The sequence below is a fragment of the Mizuhopecten yessoensis genome, unplaced genomic scaffold, assembly GCF_002113885.1.
Source record: "Mizuhopecten yessoensis strain PY_sf001 unplaced genomic scaffold, ASM211388v2 scaffold715749, whole genome shotgun sequence".
Lineage (NCBI taxonomy): Eukaryota > Metazoa > Mollusca > Bivalvia > Pectinida > Pectinidae > Mizuhopecten > Mizuhopecten yessoensis.
The window spans coordinates 1-21,592 of record NW_018479772.1 but is presented as its reverse complement, the minus strand read 5'-3'; the positions used below and the strand labels follow the sequence as shown (position 1 = coordinate 21,592).

The 21,592-nt window shown below is 39.1% G+C and overlaps 1 protein-coding gene across 1 annotated transcript; it reads right to left on the bottom strand.

Moving 5' to 3' along the window:
- Nucleotides 1-275: 275 nt before the first annotated feature.
- LOC110441234 (polycystic kidney disease protein 1-like 2) lies at nt 276-20,381 on the bottom strand. The gene is made up of 8 exons (XM_021484339.1): nt 20,151-20,381; nt 16,331-16,611; nt 14,936-15,166; nt 9,430-9,816; nt 8,388-8,650; nt 7,030-7,340; nt 6,688-6,829; nt 276-2,080 (listed from the first exon to the last, which is right to left on the bottom strand). The coding sequence occupies exons 1-8, from the start codon at nt 20,352-20,354 to the stop codon at nt 846-848; spliced, it is 3,054 nt and encodes a 1,017-aa protein (XP_021340014.1). The 5' UTR covers nt 20,355-20,381; the 3' UTR covers nt 276-845.
- Between the last annotated feature and the right edge of the window lie 1,211 nt (nt 20,382-21,592).

Below are 21,592 nucleotides of genomic sequence, written 5' to 3'. Positions count from 1 at the left end.
GCATACATACACACTTGCACGCATACACAACGCACATAGAAGCACGTCCGTAAATGACCTTAGCTGTTAATAGGACGTTGAACTAATTAAAAACAAACAAAACCAATCATATGAGTCTGGCTGATGCAAGGACGATAAACCCGAAATATACACTGGTTAAAGATGAAAATTTTACATCCAAACCATAAAGGGTGGCTTCCTGGTCTTTTCCTTTGCAGTCAGCTTGCGGTTATCCTGGTTTTTGGCAGCCAAAAAATAAGAGACCATTTTTCGTTCTAACACTTACTTTAATCAAGGTCACATACTAATAAATAAAATCCCTGACCGTTCATACATATATTTAGACCCCAAAATCATATAAAACGGACATCTAGAAGCAAAGATATGTATTTTTTTGATATTCCAGACGACCGGTGGCGGCCATTTTGAATTTTCGCGTCTGGCCGAGTTAGCCCACATTTTCACGAGGTTCACCCCAGCTCATTTTAATCAGCACCCTCAAACTGACTAAAATAAACTTTCAAACCTTGGTACGGGAAAAGTGGTCACGGGACCCCATTGTGGGAACTCTACTATACCCTTTCCATAGACAGTATTAGTAACCTTGGTCCGGACTTTGGTACATTCTCACACTTGATCATTATATGATAATTGGTCAATCTTTTCTCATTTATCTGTTTACTTTTTCTTGGTTTAAACATACAAACGCTATACAATTCTAATTTCTAGTCTAAGTTTTATTAACAAAGAAAACAGGAACAAAAACAATTGAAATTTATAGCAAACACTAAACATAATTGTTCAAATGTACACCATTTGAATTGAATAAATTAAAATAGTCAACATCACTTGTAATCCGATCGCTGAAGGAATCCTATCATAAGCAGGAACCGCTCACAGACAAACTTTGTGAGGGCAATTTCATTATTACCTGTCTTTCGAGAGAGACTCTGGGCCTCTCGAATGATGGCTACAAACACAGACAACAGAATGTACTGGATGAAGAAAACAAACATGACAAAAAAGGTGGGTCCAAGTACAGAGTGTGCCTGTTCGAGTTTGTAGTAGTCTGAAACACCGAGTAGAAAGTTACAGAGGGTTATTATACTGCTTCCCACATCTTTATAGTCAACAATCCAATAACCGAATACTAGGTGTCCAAAGAGAGCGAATGCCATGAAGCAAATGAAAAACAAAAATGCAAAATTCAACAGACCCCCTTTCGCATTCCCCAACGTTTGCATAAGGATGGTGGTCTTAGTGTTGAAGCGGAATAATTTGAAAACTTTCAGAATTACTAACATGACTAAAACGGCCATGATATATGTCAAAACAAAGTCCCAAAACACGGCGGTGTAGAAACTAGTGAATTTGTTGGGTCCATTTTTCCTATATTCCGAGAGAACGCTGTCCACTAAAACAAGTCTCTGAAAAAATAACCCAATGGTACAATAACCAAGCACAATGATCATAATTTCCATATAATTCCATGTGTTGGAGAAGTACTCAGTTTTCCGCAATTTAGTGAACTTCTTCACTTCGAAATAAGTGAAACCTATCAGGTACACCAGAAAAAGTGACTCGCATACAGCAACAAAAATTCCGAGGTCAGAGTCATAGTGATTCAGCTTGGAGGAGAAAAATTGATAATAAGGCATGATATTCCCTATGTTTGATAGTTCAAATATGATAACGGCCACTGTGAACAGATCAACATTGGGGTTGTAGGAAGTGAACTCCAAGAAAATTGCTCGAGTGTACTGGTCAACCCAGTGCTGGGACCTGAGGTCATTGAGTGCAGTGTGTGCAGCGTCACTGCCTGCTGGCAGCTCCGTGACATAACCTCCCCCAGAATAGGAAGCGAACCTTCCGACAAAAGGAAGCGTTTTTAGTTCCAATGATGAACGATATTTCCAAGCACTGTCTTTGGTTGGAAATTTAGCTGCTTCAGGGAGAGGCCAAGCCCAAGATGCATTAAATGGGCGCCATTCTTCATCACCAGTTGAAAATGGCACTTCACAATCCTGGTCAGGAAAGAGCGAAGCATGCAAGCGGGTGTCAACTCTGTAACATGTTATACCTGAAACGAAAGAAAAAAGAATCATACTCATTGGGTTTGGCAAAAAAATAGAACCAGCATCATTATTGACATTTAAATTATCAAATAAAGTAGATAAATACAAGGGGATTGAAAAGGAAGTCTGCCAAGCTTTGTTGGAGTGCAGACTGATAGAATGGGGTACATACATTCCAACCATTATTCCTATTTGATATGGATTGAAGTTACAAAATGCATCAGTATGTACAAACAACAAAATCGGGTACAGTGATAATTAAGAAGCTTAATAAAATTGGTCGAAAACGTTGACAGGAACCTGCGAAAAAGCAAAATGTATAAATTCTCCACTATCAGTAAAAGTTTCTGTAACTGTGATGCTGACCTTGAATGTCTGAACTTGACCTTTGACTGATTTTTATAGTGATTGACATAAGAAACAAAGGTGTGGATTTTCATCAAACTTGGCTGAAAGCGTTAGACAGAACTTTCAGTCAAAATAAATGCACACTTTTCCAGTCATCTTTTAAAAACTCTCAAAGGGTGACCTTTAATTGAAATGTATGACATTGACTTTTAATTAGGCTACAAGGAATAATTTCAGAAATATCTGTGGGAAATTCTATGACTATTGGTTAACACTTTAGTCAGAAAGCTGCTGACAAGCCAGATGACAGACGGACCGACTGACGAAAGATGGATAAACATGATAATGTGACCGGTTGCCCTTTTTCGGGTCCGATGTCATAGTCCGGCCATACGACATAATTGTCCTGGCAGTCACAACTCCAACACCAACATTCCACTTTATTTCCATGTACAGCTTACACAGGTTAATCTAAATGTTGATAATCTTTCACTCTCTCCTTTCTGACTCTCAAGGTCTCTCTCTCTTATACTCTTGATTGATTGATTGGTGGGGCTTTACGTCCTTGTTCCGGTTATAACCGAGCCTAGGACAAGAACTCTCTCAGTCTTGGTTGGTTGGTTGGTTGATGGGTTTATAGACTACACTTCACGGACGAAGTCTGTGTTTTTTGTAGCCTCACTGCCCTCCTATAAGTTCCTTATATACTTGCTACTTGTTCCTCACAGAAGACCTCCTGCTGAGACTACTTGCCGATCTGACCCAGCAGGACATTTGACAAATGTTGTGTTTCTTATTTTACTTGAACCTGATAATTTATCAAAACTATAAATGTTACAACTAATCTTAATACTTGTCCTGAAAGATGACATTCTCTGCTTTTTACTGAAGTCTTACACTTTTAACACAAACATTGAACTTAAATGCATTATTGAATTATTTAGTATTTGAACACTTCAAATGACAGTAAAACATATACAGAATCAAAACTACTTGCTTGATTTGAATAATCAAAACAGTTCCATAAACTACACATAATGCTTAGTGTTATTATTTCTCTATTCTTGTAAAAAAGAATGAATCTACATATAAATAGTACAGTCGAAACTCGTTATCTTGAACTCTTTTAACTCGAAGACCCCGTTTATCTCGAAGTATTTCTCCGGTCCAAGCCAAATCTCTTCTTTATCTTAGTAACTAAAACTCTGATAATTCGAACCCTGAAAAGTCGAAAAACTTGGATATCTCGAGGTAAAATATTGGTTTCAATAGCGTTAATCCAGCATCATAACATCGTCTACTTCATAGTGTTCAAATTTCATTTTGTCACCTATTCCTAATTAATTGATACAAATAAAATGCAAAAGTACAACATCTCGCCATTCCGTGTTTATGAACATCTTTCGTAAGTAGACTAGCATAAAATCGGTAAAAAGAAATTACGATAAAGCTTCAGACTGTAATTTGTAAAGTGTACGGACTGTCGAAACCATGTTGTTCATAATAAAAATCAAACTTCATCCATGTTGATCAACAGTATTCTGCACTTACTGCGAGTCCGTTTAATGATTTGTACACCCAAACAGACGACAGTGCAAACCGGAAAATTGGTCACAAAGCGTGGTCATGCATAAAAGAGTTCCACAGTTAAAATCACAGAGATTTAAGAACAATACGATAATTGCTGTTGATTACATCAAGTTGAGGAGGTGTCAGGTGTCACATTTGGCTTTAATGAATCAATGTGTTACATGTACGATATAATCTGTTTGTGTGTGTTTTCATGTACAGAATCAACTATGCGTACGCTCCATTACAGTGATTTGTTTTAGACTTGCGCACTTTCATTTTCGCATTGTAACTACGAGGTCGGAGACAGCGAGATAGTTCGATTTTAAATGTAACACTTCAGAAGTAAAACTTGACGGACTTGCAAAGTCTTTCCAGGTCTGCATTTGTATTTGCCAAGTTTTAAACTAGGAAAAAAACTTGGCCCGTCCATATTTAATAATGAATTCACAACTGTTTTGATCGCGTTTAAAAACGAAAGTACGGTTTTCTGAAATAACTTACTCTATTGTTGTAAGCGTGTTTATTGTAAAATTACATACCTGTATTTGATATACTGATTACGTCTATCATTCATTGATTGATTAGAAGCATAGGCTATTAATTAAACCAACAACTGCTAGTGCTATGTCCAAACAGCAAATTTCATACCAAATACCCGCATAACTCGAATACTTGGATAACTCGGAAGTTTTCCTACGACCATCGGCTTCGAGATAACGAGGTCCCACTGTATGTTGAATTTGTTAAACAAAAACAAATCAAACCTACACTATATCGGCTGAGGTTCAGCTTATCATTTTAATGGTCCCAGTGGGGGTATCCCATTACTGACCATTTGCCCTTCAGCCAGAGGGAGCTGATCACACAGCATGACCCCCTATACAGCTCAGCTAGTACTGATTAGGTTACACTTGTGCAGCTCAAACTAATTATTACTTTTCAGATAAATTGAGATAATATGTCACACTATTTCTCTGTCAGTCATAATAATACCGAGATACACTTTGCCAAAGGCGAGTGTATCAATATCAATAAAGTCCACACAGATAAAAGCTAAATTATGTGTAGTATGGAACAACAACTGCAAACGATGGGACAAATCTGATTAAAACTGTCAATCAACCTAAGATATCACAAAGGGACTTCCAGTAACAGCATTGTGTAAAAAGAAGTGTAATTCCAATTAATGGTTCATCATATCAGTTTTAGTTTCAACATTATCTGGTTTTGCAGAAGTCTCCGCTATTACCGCCTTGCATGACTATGCTGAGAAATAAGGCTGCTTTGTAACCTCCAATCCCCAAATTTGCATATAGCAAGTAAGCTGAAGTAGATGATGTCAAGATACTTTTACTTATTATGTCTCATATATTCAATATATCTGGGTAAAATAATTAATTGTCAAGGTCAGTTCCTTCATATTGCCATTCTGAAATTTGTATCAACCAATAGTGTCAACAAAGCAAGACTTTTATCCATATAAGAATTCCACGGAAGTGGATGTGTCGCCTACGCAGGAATTTGGCAGATTGTGCTTAGCACTGCATGAAGTTTGAGTTTGATCGGCCCAAGGAAACAAGTTATCGCACGAAAACAGATTTTCTATTTATAGTAACAGTGACCTTGACCTTTGGACCTGAAAAGCAATCTTAAGCAAGCACTTCTGGTAAGGAAACACTGCAAGAAGTTTGAGTTTGATCGGCCTAAGTTAACTTAAGTTATCGCACGAAAACAGATTTTGACCTTTGACCTTCGGACCTAAAAGCAATCGCAAGCAAGCACTTTTAGTAAGGAAGCACTGCATGAAGTTTGAGTTTGATCGGCCCAAGGAAGCTTAAGTTATCGCACAAAAACAGATTTTCTATTTATAGTAACAGTGACCTTGACCTTTGACTTTGGACCTGAAAAGCAATCCCAAGCAAGCACTTCAGCACTGCATGGAGTTTGAGTTTGATGGGCCCAAGGAAACTCAAGTTATCGCAAGAAAACCTCTGTGCGGCCGACATAGCAATACCAATGTGTCACCAGCTTTTCGCAGGCGACACAAAAATCATGTTTCTTGCTCATAATGCTTGCAGCCTGCATACAGATAAGTTGTTGTGTTGTTTTTGTATTATTAAGACAATGGTTTTGTGTTATTTCAGCCTTGTATACTCAAATTTCTTATAGTACGGTATATATTCAAATCATGTAATGGCGCTAGCCAAACACCAGAGAGCCCGGTCGTCGTGCTATTCATTTTTACACCTCTGAATGTTGGTATTGTGTCTTAAAGAGCACTGATTGACTTATCAATAAAAAAAAATATGAAAATGGTGTTTGATAAAATTGAATTATCGAGACAAATTGATGATAGAAAACAAGTCAAGAAAAACAACAGCACCATCAACTTTTGGTGACTGTTATAAAATATTCTGTCTGTTAGTTGTTATTTTTTACAACATAAACAACTACAGTGGATAAGTACATGATATTTAGTGTGGTCATAGATCAAAACAGTAGTATATATCCAAGATGGCAGACATTTGTGAACAGGGAGTTGCTCGCAATTAAGCCCCCTCCCAACTTTTGGCCCATCGTTTTCTCAGAAGGGGGATGGGGGGCTTATTTGCGGTACGGTAACAGTTATAGATGCGAGTAGATAGGTAGTGTCCAGATTCTGAACATGCTTAAGATCTGTTTGTATAATCACCCTTTTCTATGCGTTTTTGTCGTAGTCTTGCAGTTCCTATCAAGTAGCCAACACCATTAGCCATCATTCCCGTGTTGTTGCTGTATAGCACAGGTACAGCTGTATCTTGTAGGTATTTCCACATATCCTCAACCTTCTCTACCTGTAAATTGTAAAATCATTTGTCAATGTTACAAATGTATGAACCGACATCAGTCCAGGAGGCACGTGTGTACATGTATATTGGTATTGTAATTATGTATGTACTGACCTCAGTCAGAGGGTCAAGAAAGTACTGACCTCAGTTATGTTGTCACATGCGTATATGGACATCAGTTAAGGAGTAATATATATATTAATGACCTCTGAAAGGGTGACTTGTGTGTAGGCTCCATGCACAAACATGTCTTCTGTAGTCTTAGTGGCACCGTAGTTGGTGGTCACATCCTGATGGCCATGCACAATGAACAGCACGATAGCCACAAAGGTAAAATACATGATCATCTCCCTAAGGATGGTAGGGATGTGCTTCTCCAGTCGGAGCCTCTCCCTGATGGCTTGTAATGTCTTTCTAGGCATGGCCACGCGCACTGCCTGTTTCACTGGTTCTACGGAGGACAGCGTTATCCCCTGCCTCTTCAACAGTTCTGTTTGGCAATAATCCTCATCATGGTCTGAAATATGGTTATATTAATGTCATGTTTTTACTTCACTGTTCCTAAATTTTTAAATTCATTAAAACCGATCTCATATTATTTGTTCATTGTTAATTTAAGGTTTCGTAAAAAACCAGGTCGGAAACAAAAGGATGAACATGTCTATTACATATCTGGATCAATAGGAATGTCCAGTTGGGATAAGATAATACATTTACTCTCATCTAAGATGGTGCAATGCACACACTTACAGTTTATCACACGTGAACATATTCATATTCCCCAATGTAAGAATAACATTTTAATATATCAAACCGGAACTGATATTAATATACAATATATGCATATTTTGAACCAATATGTCTTGTGATTTCTGAATTTCAGATAGTGACACTGTAAATATGAACAGGAAACTTAATAGTCAAACGGAACAACACATTACACAATACCAGGCTGTTCAAAGGTTCAATTAGTTTTATTGTTTTACTTGATTGTGTGATTTCTTCATAGCTAGGTCTTTTTAAAATACATTTGTATGAAAGTCTCGTATTACCAAATTGGCAGAAATAATTGTTGTCCTGGTGAAGATATTTTTGAACCTTCATACTACTGAACTTTTGAAGATACTGATTACTATGGGATCACCTGACATAAGGTAGAACTTATAAGAGATCTTGGTGCCCACCATTTTAATTAGTTTTATGCAAGATGTTTTTGAGATGTGATAATATCAAGGAACCATTTGTGCCTTGTGCAATCTTGGATGCAAGTTACTGTGTATGCCTATCAACTTATCCCAAGTGAATATTATTCATAACAAGAGGCCCATGGGCCTTAACGGCTACCCAGGTCCTATAGTATTAATTTTTGTTGTTGAAATATGAAGTGGAGATAATGATGTCAATCATTCCTACCAAAATTTGAGTAAAAAAAAGTTAAGTATAACTTTAAGTAAGTTTGCCAGGACCACGGGTTGATCATTCCTACCAAGTTTCAGTTAAATTGGCCCAGTAGAACCTGACTTTAAGTTTGAAATAGTTTTTTAAAATGTATTTAAAAACATACTAAGCTTCATGTTGTCCCTCTGGGTGAGAACTTCGAATTCAACGGGTTTCTTAAATATGAAGGCGATGAGCACTGCAAACATGAACACTTTGAGAGGCTGGGTGACCAAAGCACTCTGTAAGAATGCGGTAAAGAATGACACAAGCCATTCAATGGACTTCTGGTAGCCGTACATCAGACCATACAACATGACAAAGTAGGAAGAAATCAAGGCGGCAGACAGAACCAATGTCCACGCAATATATACCACCCACCAGGGAAACCTACAATATTAAAATGATGAAAACAGTTATATAATAAATATTGAATGTTTATATGATTGATTGCTATATCAAAGTCTTAAAACAAATTATTTCTCCATGCCATCTCTTTTCGTTACGTCTTCTACTCTATACCACCTTTTTGTCCTAATACTTTTTTTACTCCATTCCATCTCTCCTGCTCATAACTTCTTTTGTTCCTTACCATCCCTTTTCCTAATACCACTTTACATCATTCTATCTGTTCCTTGTTACCTACTCTACTCCATATCATCTCTTCTCCTCGCTACCTTATTTTACTCCACATGCCGTTCATCACCTCTCCCCATACAACTCTCCGTATATACCTTCTTCTACGGCACACCTTTCTCTCCTCTTCACCACCTCTTCCCCATCATACCATCTTAATAAACTGTTCTCCTTCACATCGGATCTTGTCTCCCCATACCAAATTTTATTCGACCCTTCATACTCGATACCACCACTTCCCATATAATTTTCCCCATTCCAACGCCTTTCTTCCATATAACTTTTGTCTTCACAATTTAGTCTTTTCCTACCACCTCTTTTCCTTCATGCATCTTCTTTCCCTTGAATCACCTCATCTCCTTTTACCACCTCTTTTCAATCATTTAACTATTTTGTCTCCCTGACCAAATTTCCCTCCCACACCACTTCTCCATACCACTCATCACCTTTAAACTGACATTCTTCCGTACACCATTCTTTATCTCACCTTGGGGAACACAATTTTCATGGAGTTTTATTGAGTACATAATTACCGGAAGGGCTTTTTCTGCTCGGTTTTGCTGGTCCCTTTCAATACCTTTCCCCCCATTTTGGATTTGCCTTTGCTCTCACTGGTATGAAGTCCAACGGACTTGTCCTCTTCCTCGGGACAGTCAGCCAGAGAACTTTTCCTTCTGGCTAGAGCCGAAGGTCTAGGTTCTAGTTTAGTGAACAACTGCATGATGATAATGTTAATGGGGAACATGATGAGACCACTCTCTATTCCAATGATGATGTCGGACAGAGACAGTGTGATGCCGCCAGAACTCAACTGGTCAGCTGGATCGTCTGTTGATATCCCATGGAACATGAGACTGGTCAACATGGTCATCAGGAGAAGGGACAGAGCACAGGACAGGCGTTGTACACGGGTAAAGGGGCTGGTCAAAAACAAATTAACAAATGTAATAAAGATAATAGAACATGCACTGTAGAGGTTAAATAAGACATGTTGTATGTATGCTAATTTGGAGACAATTCAAAACAACTTAAAACAAGTTATTTGGAAATTATATGTTGGTCAGGTACAAACCTGTGTAACAGAAGTCAAAAAGACGATCTCTATAACGATTAGGATACTGAAATAGTTGATCAAAGGTTAAGGGATAGTAAAAAAATATTATCCAAAGATAATAGGATAATAAGGCAGGCATTGTATACTGATAAAGGGGAGAATCCAACAGAGCATAAGTTTAGGATAATAGATAAACACCAATGTAAAGATGGAATAGGTGAAAAAGAAATACTCTCCAAAGCGTCCAATGAGTGGGTACAGAAGTATTACCCCGACTCTGAAGACGTCCAATATTCGGTCACTATGATAATGAGATACAGCAGGTTGGTTATCATCTCCTATATGGGACATACCTTTGATACTGCAGGTTGGTTATCATCTCCTATATGGGTCATACCTTCAATACAGCAGGTTGGTTATCATCTCCTATATGGGACATACCTTCGATACAGCAGGTTGGTTAACATCTCCTATATGGGACATACCTTCAATACAGCAGGTTGGTTATCATCTCCTATATGGGACATACCTTTGATACAGCAGGTTGGTTATCATCTCCAATATGGGCATACCTTCGATACAGCAAGTTGCGTCAGACCTTCGTTGCAGCAGGTTAGTTATCATCTCCTATATGGGACATACCTTCAATACAGCAGGTTGGTTATCATCTCCTATATGGGCATACCTTCGATACAGCAGGTTGGGTCATACCTTCGATACAGCAGGTTAGTTATCATCTCCTATATGGGACATACATTTGATACAGCAGGTTGGGACATACCTTAGATACAGCAGGTTGGTTATCATCTCCTATATGGGACATACCTTCAATACAGCAGGTTAGTTATCATCTCCTATATGGGACATACATTTGATACAGCAGGTTGGGACATACCTTAGATACAGCAGGTTGGTTATCATCTCCTATATGGGATATACCTTAGATACAGAAGGTTAGTTATCATCTTCTATTTGGGACATACCTTCGATAATGCAGGTTGGTTATCATCTCCGATATGGGACATACCTTAAATACAGCAGGTTAGGTATCATCTCCTATATGGGACATACCTTCGATACAGCAGGTTAGTTATCATCTTCTATATGGGACATACCTTCGATAAAGCAGGTTGGTTATCATCTCCTATATGGGACATACCTTAGATACAGCAGGTTAGTTATCCTCTCCTATATGGGACTTACCTTCGATACAGCAGGCTAGTTATCAACTCCTATATCGGACATACCTTACATAAAGCAGGTTGGGACATACCTTCAATCCAGCAGGTTGGGACATACCTTCAATCCAGCAGGTTGGGACATACCTTCTATACAGCAGGTTAGTCATCATCTCCTATATGAGACATACCTTAGATACTGCAGGTTAGTTATCATGTCCTATATGGGACATACCTCTGATACAGCAGGTTGGTGATACTCTCCTATATGGGACATGCCTTCGATAAAGCAGGTTGCTTATCATCTCCTATAGGGGAGATACCGTAGATACAGCAGGTTATTTATCTCCTATATGGAACATACCTTCAATACAGCAGGTTGGCTATCATCTCCTATATTGGACATACCTTAGATACAGAAGGTTAGTTATCATCTTCTATTTGGGACATACCTTCAATACAGCAGGTTGGTTATCATCTACTATATGGGACATACCTGCGATACAGCAGGTTAGTTATCATCTCCTATATGGGACATACCTTCCATACAGCAGGTTGGGACATACCTTAGATACAGCAGGTTAGTTATCATCTCCTATATGGGACATACCTTAGATACAGCAGGTTGGTTATCATCTCCTATATGGGACATACCTTCAATACAGCAGGTTGGGACATACCTTCGATACAGCAGGTTAGTTATCATCTCCTATATTGGACATACCTTAGATACAGCAGGTTAGTTATCATCTCCTATATGGGACATACCTTAGGTACAGCAGGTTAGTTATCATCTCCTATATGGGATATGGGACATACCTTCGATACAGCAGGTTAGTTATCATCTCCTATATGGGACATACCTTCGATAAGGGATACTGTATCATATATCTTACCTGTCATTATGTTTCCTGCTAAACTTATGAAATTGGTTAAGGACCATATTATGAAACCATGAGATTTCTACAAACTGGTGTGATTCCGTTGGAAAACCGTACCTGTATTTTATATCATATATAAGAACGCATCTACCAGGAAAATCTTGATACTAGAACAAGAGGCCCAGTTGGCCTGTATCGCTCAGCTGGATGATAAAGCAACCATGGGAAATTATTACATAAAATCCCTCAAATGGTACAGAGAAAGAAGGATTTTGAAGACTTAAACCTCAAATTCACCAATTTGGCCCTGCAACTCTGCACCCAGAGGGGCTACGACCTCCATTTATACAAAATTTAGTTGCCTTTGCCCAAGAATGCTCCAGGCCTAATTTGGATAAAATCCCTCCAATGGCACAGAAGGAAAAGGATTTTAAAGATTTAAACATAAAATTCCCCTATTGAGCCCTGCCCCCAAAGGGGCCACAACCACTGTTTATACAAAATTGAGTCCCCTTGGCCCAAGGCTGCTCCAGACCAAATCAGGATAAAATCCCTTTATCCCTACTGTAGAAGAAGCATTTTAAAGATTTACCACTATTTCCCTTATTCTGACCCACCCCTCTGATCCAGGGGGCCCACAACCACAATCTATACAAATTTCAGTCCCCTTTGACCAATGATGCTCTAGACTAAATTAGGATAATATTCCTTAAAGATTTTACCTCTATTTCTCCTATTGGGTCCCGCCCCACTGCCACCAGGGGGGCTACACCAACCGTTTATACAAAATTGAGTCCCCTTGCAAGAAGGATGCTCTAGAAATAATTGGAATAAAATCCCTTCATCTGTATGCATGGTAGAAAGGATTTCAAAGCTTTTACCTCTATTTCCCCTATTTGACCCCGCCCCTCTGCCCCCAGGAGGACCACAGTCACTGTTTATACAAAATTAAATGCCCTTGGCCTAAGGGTGCTTCAGACCAAATTAAGTCAAAATCTACTGGGCCTTTCAGGACAAGTAGTGTTTTAAACGAAAAGGTTGGCGAACAGACGACGGATGCCGCACCATGGGATAAGCTCCACCGGTCCTTCAGGCCAGGTGAGCTAAAAATCAACTGTGACATGAAAACCCCATCGCTCACCTGTTTATTTTGTTACATGCAACTGACATATAGGTAACTTAAGACCAATTTTAGTAACTAGAACACAAGACATTTTAACATCTCTTAAACAGTTCTGAAGATATTGTTGTTTTAATTTTAAAGCTTTTTACCCATATTGACCTTTGACTCCCGATTTGCACTTACAGTTGACCTTTGACCTCATTACTGTAATAATTTAAAGGAAACAATTCACACAGCTGGTCTAAATAACATACCCGAGTATCATGACTCTAGTCCAAATGGTTCTTAGGATATTGTTGTTTGAAGTTTTTAACATAATTGACCCCTGTGACCTTGAAAGTAGGTCAAGGGAATTTTAATGAGGAAACTTTATAACACTTTATCCCAGGTACCTACTGGCCAACTATCATGACCCTAAAAGTCTTATGGAATTTGAGAAGAAGATTGTTGAAGCTTTTAACCAAAGTTGACATTTGACCCCCGACTAGCATTTAATTTTGACCTTTGACCTCATTACTGTAATTGAGAAAAAATTTCGCACTGCTGGTCTTACATAACATACCCAAGTATCATGACTCTAGTTCAAATAGTTCTTAGGATATTGTTAATTGTAAAATTTTAACATATTTGACCGCTGTGACTTTGAAAGTAGGTCAAGGTCATTTTAATGAGGAAACTTTATATCACTCCATCCCAGGTACCTACTCGCCAAATATTATGACCCTAGGTCCTACAGTTCTTCAGAAGAAGTTGTTCAAAAGAAAAAGCTGACGGCTGGACGCTGGAGTACGGCATGGGCTCACATGGCCCTTTGGGCCAGGTGAGCTAATAACCGGTGATAGAAAAAACACCCATTAATCATGAACTTTAAGAGTAATTATTCCCATACAGCTTCGTACTGAGAAGTTGCCTTTGAAATGTGTATAGATGTTTTGTTGAAATAGTCTTTAAGCAAACTGAACAACCATGATAACAAGAGCTCATGCTCAATAGGGTCTGTTAGTTACACCTCATAGGGCTACTCTTCCTTTTTACATCAATTGATTTCAAGGTCCAAGAGAATAATCTTGCTGCATACTAGTGCATAGCAAATTGGGTTGAGATCTGCATATGCCTATGTGTTTATAGGGTGGAGTGACTTAGTCCAGAAGGGGACAGGGACCGACCTATGGCTTTATTCTGGTAGCATAAATGTGCTTATTTCTTCATGCCCTGCAAGCAGCTGTATAAATCAGTTAGATGTTATGACCATGGTACTAAGTCATCAATTTTTCACAAAGCTGAATCCTTTGGACAGTCATGATAACACGAGTTGCATCAATTGTCATGTCTAGCAATTGTACAAATATGGCTAAAGAGTGGGGATCTCAACCATCTCCATGTTATGACAGAGACTGAGTTCTCATCTACAGGCAGGACCCTAGCTAATGGAATCAATTGGCAGTGTATAGGAGTAATCGTTTCTTCAAATCAAGAAAATGCAGGCCAGTATATGCTTAATTCCCTTTAGCTAATCCTGGTAGCAGGAGTGTGTTAATATTGTAATACTTTAGCAGTAGTATGAATGTTAGAGTCTCAACCATTTCCATATTAGGTCACAGAGACCACGTCTAAAGGAGCAGAGCAGGACCCCAAACATATCCTTGCAAATGACTGTATGCACTTCTTCCTGCCTAGGAAGATCATTGCAATTTAGCATGAATATCAACTACTTCCCTGTCGTGACAAAGGGGATAGTTCCAAATTTCATGATTGCATCGTTAATTTATAAAGTAAAATAAAAAGTTGATTTGTTTGATGTACCTGTAGGCTGGACATGAGATGATACTAATCCAAAGGTGGTTGTTCTGTAGGTCTTTACTAGACTGGATACCAAACTGATAGAGCGAGTTTTGTACAAGGTCCTCCGGGGTCAATGCATGAATTTCTACCTTGATCCGTCCAACCCCTCGGTCGACAGCCAGCCAGTCATTGTACAAGAAATGCCATATCTTATCTGTTTGGATATCTCTAACCACAATCTGTTTCAGAAACCTAAAAAATTTGGTAAAATCAAATAGATTATATTTTGAGCAGAGTTGTTATTGCAGTTCATTCCATGTATTGCCACACTATATTGACCTGTGTTGACCTTCTATTACCATATTAATAACAGAGGGGTTAATATTCAAATTGAGATCATAGGTAGATACATAGTAGAAAAGAGTGATAATCAAAGTTACAGGTGAAACAGTTCCGATGTCCCTATAGATGTGTAAACTGCACTCTGAAACAGTGGACATGGACACCTACCTGAAAATGTATGGAATAGCCCGATATAAATATTCCAAGAAAAAGTTCAATGTGACAGGTTATTTAGTTCAAGTGACTATACACATATCTGTTTTAATAAAATTAGGATCAGTTTCGAACATATTAAATTGTAATTCTATTTATTCAAAAAGGTAGAATTCTATTAATTCAAAAGGTAGAATAGGTACTAATCCTACATTTCAGTATGAATGGATACCATTGGTAAGTTACATGTAAGTTAGCCTGAGAAAATCTAGTGGTACATTAACTCACTCCCCCCTGAAGACACATTTAAACTCTTCTAATTCAAAGGTTGGAATAGCTCATTATAAAATTTGAGGGGTGAATGAGTTAAGGTAATATTAACAGAAAGCCTCGTGTGGAAGTCACCTTCAGTGGCTCTACCTATCACTGCTGGGTAGTTGGCCAATACAATGTTGCCTAGATGGCCACAATAACCCCTCTCCCCGTCGCCTATTGTCTCTTGCTTACTGATTTGTTTGGTTTTCTCTACAACCTCGCCATTTTCACCATGGATGGTACTCAAAGTTTACCGAGTCTTTCTCTGTTGTTGTGGATGCATTGATATCACTTCTTCTGATACAAAGTCTTATACGTTCTTAAAATTTCTTTCCTATTTTCAAACAAACATCATACTTGTTTAAACCAGAATCGTAAACCAAAGGCGACATAATAACCTCATGTCCTTAGAAATACGGCCAATAAAGAATGGACTTTACATATCAAGATGATCAGGTGTACTGGTTCTATTCCAATTTGTCAAAGAGTTGGAGACGGGCAGTCTGTGCCAAGTGAGCTTACAAGTCCTACCACTAAGTCCTAGCTACCATTTGTTGACCATAAGAGAGGTATGATTTGATTAATCAGTGGAATTGAACTACCCACCATGCAGGATTTTCACCAGAGTTGTCGTGCCATACCACGATACTCTGTAATTCTCCAAGGCTGAGTGGTGTGGTCAGCACAAACCAATCCTCGGCCCCAGTTTGAAAGTGCTGGACAATACCATCAGACAACAGGTGTTTAGAGCTGAAACCTTTGCTGCCATGGAGACACATAAAAACATTGGAGGTTGTTCCTGCCCTTCTCCACCAGCCTGTCACAAATCCAACCACATACACATATTTGTCCTCAGCACAGTTGTCCTCCAGCACATTGACACCTCCCTAAATAAAATCATTACAAGTTGTGTAGCCTCTAGCAATTTATTACACCATCATAATTATAATCTTAACAATTTGAGAAGCTTCAAACACATCCCCCAAATAAGTATTATCACAACTTGTGCGGCTTCACACACCTCCCTCAACAACAAAAATGTTGATTTGTCTCAATACACCTATTTCTCCTTTAACATAATAAGTTTTATAGCCTTCAAAATACATATGAGACTTTATTTTGAAAGCTTCAAGCATTCAAGCAGCTGTTGGAAGGTCACTGGTTTTAAATACATTGTAAAGTGGCAGTGTTCATTGATATATTTGTATGTAATAAGTATAACCTATTTATTCACAGATTTAAAGATCTGCTAATCCAAGGAAAATCAACAAGGAAATATTCATAAAAAATCTCCTATAACAATGTTCTTGTTATAAGTCCAGTGAATAAGAATAAACTTTCCAGGTCATGAAAAGCCCAATTGCCATTTGATATTCTGTCTTCTATTTAATGAGCTTGAACATAAGTAAATGCCTCAAAATACTGCTTTTCTATCATTGAGTGGGGTTTTGCAACATGATCTATGTTTTATCAAATACTCCTCTTCTGGCCCTGAGTAATTGTTGTTATGTTTTGGACAAACACACAAAGATGGCCAAATGTCATGAGAGGCTGAGATCTGTTCACTGTCCTGTCCCCCAACCTACTAATGATAACTAAATATGATATAGATATCATGCTCTCTAGGTCTGCACTGGTGCTGATTTGGGTTATTTCATTGTCCTCTCATTTGCAGGGGCATATTGTTTTACTTAATCTCAATTCCATTAAGTCAGTTTAACTAATTAAAGTGGCCCATGTGTTTCTGTATTCTGAACTATGCCTGGAACAGACAAAATTTGAACTTTTGATCTATGCTCCACAATCAAGGTATCTGGTGACTGGAGACACTTCACGTCAGACAAAGGTTGAACTCTAGACCTTACCTATGCTCAACCATCAAGGTATCTGGAGACACTTCACACCAGACAAAGGTTGAACTCTAGACCTTACTTTTGCTCAACAATCAAGGTATCTGGTGACTGGAGACACTTCACACCAGACAAAGGTTGAACTCTAGACCTTACCTATGCTCCACAATCAAGGTATCTGGTGACTGGAGACACTTCACACCAGACAAAGGTTGAACTCTAGACCTTACCTATGCTCCACAATCAAGGTATCTGGTGACTGGAGACACTTCACACCAGACAAAGGTTGAACTCTAGACCTTACCTATGCTCCACAATCAAGGTATCTGGTGACTGGAGACACTTCACACCAGACAAAGGTTGAACTCTAGACCTTACCTATGCTCCACAATCAAGGTATCTGGTGACTGGAGACACTTCACACCAGACAAAGGTTGAACTCTAGACCTTACCTATGCTCCACAATCAAGGTATCTGGTGACTGGAGACACTTCACACCAGACAAAGGTTGAACTCTAGACCTTACCTATGCTCCACAATCAAGGTATCTGGTGACTGGAGACACTTCACACCAGACAAAGGTTGAACTCTAGACCTTACCTATGCTCCACAATCAAGGTATCTGGTGACTGGAGACACTTCACACCAGACAAAGGTTGAACTCTAGACCTTACCTATGCTCCACAATCAAGGTATCTGGTGACTGGAGACACTTCACACCAGACAAAGGTTGAACTCTAGACCTTACCTATGCTCCACAATCAAGGTATCTGGTGACTGGAGACACTTCACACCAGACAAAGGTTGAACTCTAGACCTTACCTATGCTCCACAATCAAGGTATCTGGTGACTGGAGACACTTCACACCAGACAAAGGTTGAACTCTAGACCTTACCTATGCTCCACAATCAAGGTATCTGGTGACTGGAGACACTTCACACCAGACAAAGGTTGAACTCTAGACCTTACCTATGCTCCACAATCAAGGTATCTGGTGACTGGAGACACTTCACACCAGACAAAGGTTGAACTCTAGACCTTACCTATGCTCCACAATCAAGGTATCTGGTGACTGGAGACACTTCACACCAGACAAAGGTTGAACTCTAGACCTTACCTATGCTCCACAATCAAGGTATCTGGTGACTGGAGACACTTCACACCAGACAAAGGTTGAACTCTAGACCTTACCTATGCTCCACAATCAAGGTATCTGGTGACTGGAGACACTTCACACCAGACAAAGGTTGAACTCTAGACCTTACCTATGCTCCACAATCAAGGTATCTGGTGACTGGAGACACTTCACACCAGACAAAGGTTGAACTCTAGACCTTACCTATGCTCCACAATCAAGGTATCTGGTGACTGGAGACACTTCACACCAGACAAAGGTTGAACTCTAGACCTTACCTATGCTCCACAATCAAGGTATCTGGTGACTGGAGACACTTCACACCAGACAAAGGTTGAACTCTAGACCTTACCTATGCTCCACAATCAAGGTATCTGGTGACTGGAGACACTTCACACCAGACAAAGGTTGAACTCTAGACCTTACCTATGCTCCACAATCAAGGTATCTGGTGACTGGAGACACTTCACACCAGACAAAGGTTGAACTCTAGACCTTACCTATGCTCCACAATCAAGGTATCTGGTGACTGGAGACACTTCACACCAGACAAAGGTTGAACTCTAGACCTTACCTATGCTCCACAATCAAGGTATCTGGTGACTGGAGACACTTCACACCAGACAAAGGTTGAACTCTAGACCTTACCTATGCTCCACAATCAAGGTATCTGGTGACTGGAGACACTTCACACCAGACAAAGGTTGAACTCTAGACCTTACCTATGCTCCACAATCAAGGTATCTGGTGACTGGAGACACTTCACACCAGACAAAGGTTGAACTCTAGACCTTACCTATGCTCCACAATCAAGGTATCTGGTGACTGGAGACACTTCACACCAGACAAAGGTTGAACTCTAGACCTTACCTATGCTCCACAATCAAGGTATCTGGTGACTGGAGACACTTCACACCAGACAAAGGTTGAACTCTAGACCTTACCTATGCTCCACAATCAAGGTATCTGGTGACTGGAGACACTTCACACCAGACAAAGGTTGAACTCTAGACCTTACCTATGCTCCACAATCAAGGTATCTGGTGACTGGAGACACTTCACACCAGACAAAGGTTGAACTCTAGACCTTACCTATGCTCCACAATCAAGGTATCTGGTGACTGGAGACACTTCACACCAGACAAAGGTTGAACTCTAGACCTTACCTATGCTCCACAATCAAGGTATCTGGTGACTGGAGACACTTCACACCAGACAAAGGTTGAACTCTAGACCTTACCTATGCTCCGCAATCAAGGTATCTGGTGACTGGAGATACTTCACACCAGACAAAGGGTGAACTCTAGACCTTACCTATGCTCAACGATCAAGGTTTCCGGTGAATAGAGACACTTCACACCAGACAAAGGTTGAAATCTAGACCTTACCTATGCTCAACAAACTTTGATATCTAAGTGATAACAGACACCAATGACTAACCTTCATGCTTTCGACCTTGTCTTTGCGTCGCGCCCATACCAGCATGATTAGGTAGAGACACCACACAATCAGTACTGTAATCACAATGACTGGATTGTCAAAGAAGGTCAAGAAGAGAGTTGCATCAGCAATAGGGTCAACCAGGTTAGGCACTACAATAAAGCCTGCAGCGAAAGAGGTCAAGTGGTAGCAGGAGCAAGTCATTGTCTTCAGGTTTTTCGGAGGGGAAATCTGTCAAGGAAAAAACAGCATTGCAGCATGATTCAACAAACAAGTCAAACGAATTTTGTAGGAATTATGTTCAAAACATAATATAATGACTTTCTTACTGCAGGGAAATGTGCTAAAAACTGTGCTAGTAAAATATAAGAAATTAAGCAAGCACCTAATTGAAAATTTAATATGTATATTTACTGCACCATATGGCCATTTTGTCCTTTTCAGTGGCAAAAGAAAAAAGAATGAAATCCATTTGAGAAGTATTCAACAACAGGTTCATTGGACCTGTATCGCTCACCTGGTTTTATATTTAAGTCATTACAACTGAATGCATTAGTACATCTTCATATGAAATTTCCTCAAATCCAGACAAGATCTATGTTCTAATCCAACTGGGACAACAATATCTGACTTTCAACTAATCAGGGGGCTCCATTGAGTTGCCATGTTAACATATTTTGAAATAAGTAATATGTCATATTACAGGGTGTAATTAAACAATACTTTAATTTTCATTCAACTATAAGCTTTTATAAACCTAGAAACCAATTTTTACCAATTTATGAAAACTACACCAAAGAATATGATAATCTAGCTGTACCATTTCTTAGGACCGCAGGGGTCAAATCAATCTCATTCAATTAAGAAATGTTTGCAGGCAATTAGGGGATATTAGCGTCTTCCTAGCCCCAGTGGTCGAACCAGTCTCATTTATTTAGGAAATGATTGCTCTCCCTCAATGAAGTTTCAGAGCAAATTTGGTTGAAATCCTACTTGGCGTTTAGGAGGAGATAGGTTTTAAAGAAAAAGTTGACAACGGACGCTGCGCCACGGCATAAGCTCACTTGCCCTTCGGGCAGGTGAGCTAAAAACATAGTATACACCGTAAAAAATTAATGTCCCTCTCAATACTATTAATCAAAGCTAAACACTTGAAGAATTTAATAAAACACCACATATAATGTGCAATCCTACACCTTTATGAATGCTACTGTTTGGAGGAGTAGATTATGGCTAAGGTATTTTCCATGCAAAGCTATAGAGTCTGTTGAAATGGAGATGTTTGAGTTTATTGCAACGTCTTTGTGACTTATTGTGTAAAAAGCAGTTATTATTCTAGTTCTGGTCTTGTGTGCCAGATAAATTTACTTTAAAGTTCAAAGGTTGCCCTATGAAATCTGAGATATGTACCTGACAGCCATCAGTTGACCACTGATCCCTGA